Source organism: Nicotiana tabacum, chromosome 4, assembly GCF_000715075.1.
Source record: "Nicotiana tabacum cultivar K326 chromosome 4, ASM71507v2, whole genome shotgun sequence".
Classification (NCBI taxonomy): domain Eukaryota; kingdom Viridiplantae; phylum Streptophyta; class Magnoliopsida; order Solanales; family Solanaceae; genus Nicotiana; species Nicotiana tabacum.
The window spans coordinates 83,077,804-83,085,848 of NC_134083.1; the positions used below are offsets into that span (position 1 = coordinate 83,077,804).

An 8,045-nucleotide genomic window follows, 5' to 3' on the forward strand; every position below is an offset into this window, starting at 1 on the left:
TTCCGCATTGATAGGCTTACCTAGTCTTAGACACTAGGTGTCATCACGACATTCTACGGAGGGAATTTGGGGTCATGACAACCATATTCGAGTTTTTTTTTCGGTTTGACTCAGATTATTGGCTTGGTGCGGTTTCATTGTACTGAAAACTGTCATAAGTTACCAAAAAAAAAAAAAATACGTTATTACCATGATATGCTGTTTGTAACATTTCTGAGAAAACTTCAACTTTCCAACCGATTTTCCCCAAAAATAGGTGATGTTGGGTAGCTTAAAAACAATTATTGATGGCTCTACCTCTACCCTCAGAAAAGTTAGATAAGCCAAAACCGGTGCCAGATTTGGTTATTTTTACAATCCACCACCCAATAATAAATTAATTATAATGTATCCAACACCAATCAATGAAATTACCAATAACTAAAAGTAAAAATTCTGACACTTCATTTACAATCAATCCAATTGCAAATAAATAAATAGTAAAATGTTCATTTACTAATCCAACAACCACGTCAAATAAATAGTATATGCATTTTACAAACAATAGTTGAAGTCTTAAGTTTGTTTTTCATGTATGTTACAATCAATTTCTCATGTGTAACTAAAACAATCAAATTATCTGTCTTTAATCAGCTTCTTCGTGTGTCTTTGCACCTTTGTCTACATAAGCAGATAAAAAGTTAATTAGAGCACAATGCATCTTGTTTTCAAGTGATCGAAACATCCACGCATGCTTTCCTGTTATTTTCTCTTTTGTTCAGGTTTCTCGCGAAAACACTTATCCTCCATTTTTAACTTATCTAGGTCAATTAAATAAATACGACTCTTCTCCACTACATCAAGCTCCTTTTCTTCTTCTTTTTTCCAGTAAATCAAACTCTCTTGTAAGGTTTTTAAGTTGATTTTGTAGCCATTTTTCGTCTGAAAGCCTTGACGTAACCGGTAAAATTACTGTCATGTGACCAGGAGGTTACGAGTTCGAGCCATGAAAATAATCTCCGCAAAAATACAGGGTCAGACCCTTGTAGTCCAGCCCTTCCCTGGAACCCGTGCATAGCGGATGCTTAGTGCACCGGGCTACCCTTTTTCGTCGCCATTTTTCACAGTCCATTAGAATTTCCTGTATGGGAGAGAAGTCCTTTATCCGAAACGTTAATCTCACATGAGAAATTAGCTCTGGTGTTGACCAAGTGTGAGAAATACTGAACAAAATCGTATGCTTCAACTCGTGTACTGGTTTTAGTGTGCTTTAGATTATAACACATAATGTGTTTAAATGATGAAACTTAATAAGATACATGTGTCATTTTGGAGTTTCCTTGAGGTTAAGTTTTTATAATCAACTAAATAGGGAAGTAAAATAAACAGTGAAACTACTACCGATATCGCTAAGCTATAAGCTTCGATACTGCCAATTTCTTGATTGTAATAATTAATCAATCCGAGTTGCAGGATTTAACTTATTATGCATTTTTTGAATTCTTCTTGCGTTATGATAATTCTTCTGAATAAATTAGATAAATTGATACAAAATATCTTTCTTTCAAAAGCATCCATTGTTCCTTTCACCACCCAATATCATAGATTGTTGAGGAATTAAACCCAATGAAATATACCCGGGGCAAGTACACAGATAGTCATTCTCAAGGATGCTATATAGAGATTAGCCCGTACTTATTTGGTCCAAAAATTTTAAACTAAAAATCTTAACTTCAGAACACTTTTGTTTTCGAAAAAAACTAAAATTCACGACGCAATGGTTAATTCTTAAATAGTAGCCTCTTACACTTTAATCAGATTGAAGCCCGAGTCGCTCTCTTTGGAGTTAAAATGTACATTTCACAGCCATGAGCATCAACACGAGCACTGAATGAGCCCCCCGTGTTCTCTGAAACAACTTCATGCTGCAACATTGCCATAGCAATGGGATCAGAGCAAACCTTTTGAAGTAATGAGTACATTTCAAGGACATGAGTTCCAGAACATAGAGAAATGAAGCCAGCAAACAATGCTTAACTAATTCAGATGCATCAGTGTGAAAAATTAAGTTACTAGAGATCCTGAGGTTACAAGAAACTGGCTATATGCCGAACAAACTTACCTTCCACAAGTCTCTCACAGAGACGCTGATGGAGGATTCTAGTCCAATTGCACCCCATTTAGCAGTAATAGTTGCAGCCTTTGAACATCTGTTCCAGAGTACTATAGCCAAACGGTTTCCAGACAAGGGACCGGCCCAAACCTGTAAACAAAATAAAGAAAATTAATAATAACAGATTGGTAAAGCATTAATAAATATTACACCCCTTAAACCCATTCTATGCTCCCACCCTCGAAAAAAAAAGAAATTATATCCAAATGCATCGCAACAATAACAATAAGAATAAACCTCAATCCTAATTAATCCTTAATCCTTTATATCTTAATCCTTTATATCCCGTCCACTCCATTGACCGCATTAATGATTGAGGATTACTAGTTTTGTTGTCATAATAATACTAATAATTAATAATGACGATAGTAACAAAGAACTACACGTGACTGAATATTCTGGGCAAAATTTTCCGATATTGTGCAAGAAAACATCATCTTTGGCCAATCAGTCCAACATGTGAGGTTTGCTGCCTCGTCACTTGAATAATAAGGGGAACTACTGATGACAGAACATTATTGGCAACGATTACATGATTTTGTGCAAGAAAACATTATCTAGTCAAGTCAGTTATACATGTGAGGTATGTAAATCTCATAGTGGCTGCCTTGTCACTTGAAGCTGAAAGTTACTAAACACTTATGCATTATTTGGACAAAACACTACACTTGTATCTCATTGTATGAAAGCGTCAAGCAATTAAGCATGGTGTGGAACACTGGATCTCAGTGAAATACACAATCCGGAGCTATACCAGGCTGCAAATATCTCGATGACTTTTTTTAATTGAACAAACTGTACTTCGAATTTTTGAACCAAATGCTACCTAAAATATCCTATCAGAAAGGCCAACGTTCGATTAAACCCCACTTACCCTCTTCACTTTTTGTTCAATCATGATGGAGAAGAGCTTGATTGCTTTCCAGATTCATTTTGAAGAAATGTTTTTTCATAAGGTGATGAAGTAACAATTATTTGTATGTGGTGAATAAATTTTCCAATATAGAAGTGGGATTTAAACGAGGCAAAGATATGGTTTTCTACATATACCATCCAATCCTCTGTGGATCGCTTTCCAAATTCATCTATCCAAGAGAATGGAAGTTCTTGTTACATTGAGAAAATTCCACATCAAATGAAATTTTAAAATGTAGAGAAACTTTAAACTTTTTTTGTGACTATTTTCAGAAATCAACCTCTGAATAATCTTTAATTATTTAGGTGGTCTAGGTGAGAAAAAATTTCAATCAATTTCTCATAATCCGCCAGCTTAATCAAGTAAAACAAGAAAGAGCGTTCAACTCTATAAGGTCACTTTATCTGGTAAAGCATCAAAGAAGTCTTGTGTTTAAATTGTAAACAACCATAGATGGAGCTCTTCATTCATATGTCAGAATACGGAAATAAGTAGCTTCCCAAGAGATTATCTTATTCTGGAAAACCAAAAGATGCAAAATGTAGATAACGACAAAGAATAAATGAGAAACAAGGTGCAGCTATACCTGCTGGCAACCATCTGGTCCGGAAGCATCAACTCTCCTACCCTGAACACCAAGTGGATCTGTAAAAGAGAAGAAGTTATTTGCCTATAAATTACTGTTTTATATCAAAACCATACGCGCACCAAAAGTGAAAGGGAAAAATGGGCATCTCTGATAAAACAACCAAATAAATTCAAAGATAAAGGTACAAACTTAACATAAAAAAGGGGTAGAGAAGCGGCTAGAAGAAAGACAGTTTTTTTACCTTGGTCAACAGCGATAACCTCTTTATTGGAAAGAATTTCTAAAGTTTCAGCAGTGATGTTTCTGACATCACAACCAATAATAAGCGGAGCCTACAAATAGAAGCATGACATCAGTTCATGAAGTAAGAGGGTTGAAGCACACAAAGTCACTGTCTCTTTGCATGAATAGCCCAACATAAACTGAGTTGTTTTCTCATATATGTACCATGATAATTTCTTTTAAAAGGGGGAATAAAACAAACACATCCAATGTGATGGAGTTATGTAATGACAAATACACATTAAAACTTCTAAAAAATGGTCCATCTCCCTATTCTTATGCTGATTTCATTTACACACATACACCATTTAAACCAGCAAACGATTTCACTAAAGAATGGTTGCATCACAAATTTGTTATCAAGGAGAAATCTTTTCGAAAAGGGACTAGATACAAGTAGTCAGTCAGACAATCAAAAAGGAAAAAACAAGAGAGGACTCAGAAAACGTAATTATGAGTTTGATTGGGGATTTGCCTTCATCAAAGCCCAAATGCTAAAGTGCCCTTTGTACTCATGGTAATTCATGCCCCCATTTCCAACCTCTAACATATCAGGATCTGCCAGAAGATAATAGAGAGTTAAAAAGAACTCAAATGCTATCCATTCTACACCATCAAAATCTAAATTTTCAGGCTCACTACCTACCGTTCCATCCACCAGGTCCAGCATAGGATGCCCACTTGTCATTGATATCAGCAATAGTTGTCATGCTAAAAGAAGTAAAACAAATGAAAGATTTCTGTCAGTATAATGCTTAATAGAGTTGAATAACAATTCAGAAAAAGCAAAAAAGTTAAGAGGTATGTTAAATTAATCTTGCATTTTGTTTTATCCAGCTACGGTTCATAATCAGTGTAGAGCTATGTTCAAAATCTTCTTAGTTTTGAAGGTACCATACATACATAAATATCTTTATTTAATGTAACAATATCAGATTACAAAATAATACAAAAACAAGATGATGGAAATATATCTTGCTTCTTTATACAATAATCAAATAAGATGTACTAATATAGAACCTTGCCCATGTATCATTGATGTCATCTGTTGTACGCCAACTGTTTCCAATTTTTCCTGCCCATTTGGCAGGTTCATCAACACCCCTGCAAATTTTGAAACAAAAGCACAAAGAAAGCTCTCAAGATGCTGGTTAAGAACTCCAGTACAAATCGAAGAAAGTTCCTCGAAGTTACCATTCACAAAGTGCGTAAAATATAGTCCGTCCAGTAGCATTAAGAGCATCACGCATGGGTGGGTATCTGGAAACGTCTTAGTATTTAGATCTAATTATACACCTAAAACCAATTAACTTAGACCTCACTGACTAAGAGTTGAACCTCTTTTGTGGTGGGAGACCTAGATTGAAGCAGTTGTCATACTTCAAATAGTCAACACCCTGCGCAGTTGAAGAATCAGAAGATTTGTTAGTAGCTGAAATGTAAAGCAACTTCCACACTAAAATAAATGAAACGAAAAGCAATGCTAACATATTAACCAGGATTTACAAGTAAGAAAACTGTGTTACCATGTATACAAAATACAATTAACAGTATTAGCTAGCGCTGCAATCAGCATATGCAACTGTATAGCTTCTTTTTTCTGTTCAAGCAAAGACAATTAATTCCTCGAAATCACATCAATCTCTTTTTTCCGTTATCTAACAAACCCATTTTTGCAACTAAGAATAATTTCTATTAACATTTATTACCATTTGTATATGTAACTCTACTTCTGGAATGGTCATTATTAAGTTTATCACTAAGTTGGGAGACATTTACGGTAACAATGTGACTGATGAAACAGAAAGCACAAACTAACCCAAGATGCCCAAAGTTCAGCATCATTTTTTTCATGAAACAGTGAGCCAGGTCGAACTTGACATGTAAAAGCCCTACAAGATCCAAATAACTGAATAGTGAGAAATAGGAGAATTCAAAAACACTTTATCCCAGACACGAATATGTATTTCATCTAATTTTGGCATAGTTCAAAGATAATCAGACCAGGTATTGGGGATTTGTCCTACCCAGCATCAGAATAGACACCAAGCTTTAGTCCCTTTGAGTGCACATAATCAGCTAGAGCTTTAATTCCAGATGGAAAAGTTTTCGGGTCAGGAATCATTTGACGCTGCACAATAATTGGCGGATGATTAGCGTCTCACGCATCCATACATGATCTGAAACTAAAAGCAAGAGATCATAACCAAAAAACAACCACAGTTTAAAGGAGGACATCAGTTAAAATGTAAACGCACCTTTAAATCTCGAGTCAATCTGGACCAACAATCATCTACAATGGAGAAAGCATATCAAACTGTCAAGATGTAAACCTCAAAAACAAAAGCAAATTAGTTTATTCAAATGCTTACCGATGTTGACATAAATATAACCCAGGCTAGCCAAACCAGTCGATACGAGTGCATCAGCTGCCAAAGAGCACTTTCGTGTTATTGAATAAACATTTATACAATTCAATAAAGGTGCTCATACTCTCAAAGCAAACTATCGAAACAAGGTAAAGGGGGCTCGGGGCATTACCTGTTTCCTTGATGACTGTTTCATTTATATTGCAAGCAAAAAAATTCCAGGTACTCCACCTGTTCCAGAAATATCGTTAATCACATAACTATCACACTTCTAACTTTTAACATATTAAAATTGTGAACGAGCATAAAGTTTTGTTCTAAATTAGCAAGAGTGTTAAAAAAAAGGCATCTGCACATACAATCTCGAAACGCAATTCATGGACTTAGCCTTGCCGTTTTCTCCTTGTATAGTCAGAGGAGGAGGTTAAAAGCAAGGGTAACCAAATAACAACAGGAAGAAGCTACGTTGTTTCAACTAAACCTTAGTTATTCATTTCCTAAACTTTTTAACCATAAAAAAAAACCTAAAAACAACCACATGAACATAGATACAACTTATAAGCTCCGAGTGTTGCAGCATGTTAAGAGTATTATGTGAAGGTGCGAACAAGCTGGGATGAACACTACGGTTATCAAAAAAGAAAAATAACAAGTAGCAAATATCTTCAAATTGACCATATGATTTGCTTATTTTTCTAAAAGTTGAAAGCTTCAGACAAGAGAATTACTAATAAACTGAATCAGAGACAACACAAAGATTCAATTTTTATATGAGAAAAAAAAACAAAGCAAAAGCAGGGGATGAATGAAGAAAAGGGGAAGAGGAGTAGAAAATAACGGACCCCATCTGAGGAGTTCGAGCCAAGCCATTGTCAATTTGAAGAACACCATAATTGGAAGTATCATAGAGTTGAGAAATGGAGAGTCTTTCTTGAATTTTCAAGTAAGGATGAATTGGAAGCTCTCTTGCCGTGACTGTCACTGACATAAAAAACACAGTCAAAGAAACAACGGCAAGAAGCGTAGCCGCAGTGGCAAGAATGCCAGTGGACTTTGCCATTGTTCAATTTTGGAGAAGATGAATGAAGAGTTTGAAAGGGGGAAGAAATGGATTATAGCTAATTATCCGAAGCATCTTCCTTTTATCCAGTTTGACGATTAAAATTGGCAGCTAATATTGAATTATTGTTATATTTATTATTGGACCGTCCATTTCTGACTTAAAAAGGGATCGTATTTTATTGGGTGTTAGCCTTGTTCTTTTGGATTAGTGTTTTTGTTGCACACTTTTCGCTTCCAGGGAAAAAGGAAAATACTATGGGCAAGGATCCGATGAGTGCATCCTCAGTGTATTTATCTTTACCTTTAAAATTTGTTCTTATCGCCTTAGACTGACCTCCAATACATTCCCTCGAGCAGCCCCAAACAAAAATAATGCATTTTTGGACTCAAAAAATAAAAATATTTTTGGACTCAAAGAATAAAAATATATAAAAAAAAATACATAGTGACCAAAATATATATAGCGTCATTTTAAAAGACGCTATTTCTTAACGACCGTTTGGCCAGTTAAGTATAGCGTCTTTTAAAAAGACTTATATATATATTATTTTTTTAAAAGACGCTATATGTATTATGTGGGCCCACAAATAATTCTTCTGGACTTAACTGACATAACAATAATTCAACTGGGTATAGCGTCTTAAGCTAAGACGCTATACCTCAACTAATTCACCC

The 8,045-nt window shown here is 35.1% G+C and overlaps 1 protein-coding gene across 2 annotated transcripts; it reads right to left on the bottom strand.

Moving 5' to 3' along the window:
• Positions 1–534: 534 nt before the first annotated feature.
• LOC107769425 (alpha-galactosidase 3) lies at positions 535–7,490 on the bottom strand. Of its 2 annotated transcripts, XM_016588636.2 has the most exons (16): positions 7,151–7,490; positions 6,481–6,539; positions 6,312–6,368; positions 6,198–6,232; positions 5,967–6,070; positions 5,759–5,831; positions 5,278–5,336; positions 5,134–5,199; positions 4,960–5,043; positions 4,586–4,650; positions 4,415–4,497; positions 3,899–3,989; positions 3,655–3,713; positions 2,102–2,242; positions 1,787–1,904; positions 535–660 (listed from the first exon to the last, which is right to left on the bottom strand). In XM_016588636.2, exons 1-15 carry the CDS (start codon positions 7,366–7,368, stop codon positions 1,794–1,796), a joined length of 1,305 nt encoding a protein of 434 aa, XP_016444122.1. In that variant the 5' UTR covers positions 7,369–7,490; the 3' UTR covers positions 535–660; positions 1,787–1,793. The 2 variants fall into 2 exon arrangements, with proteins under 2 accessions (XP_016444122.1, XP_016444121.1); XM_016588635.2 differs by lacking the exon at positions 535–660 and having other exon boundaries at positions 1,491–1,904; positions 7,151–7,488.
• Between the last annotated feature and the right edge of the window lie 555 nt (positions 7,491–8,045).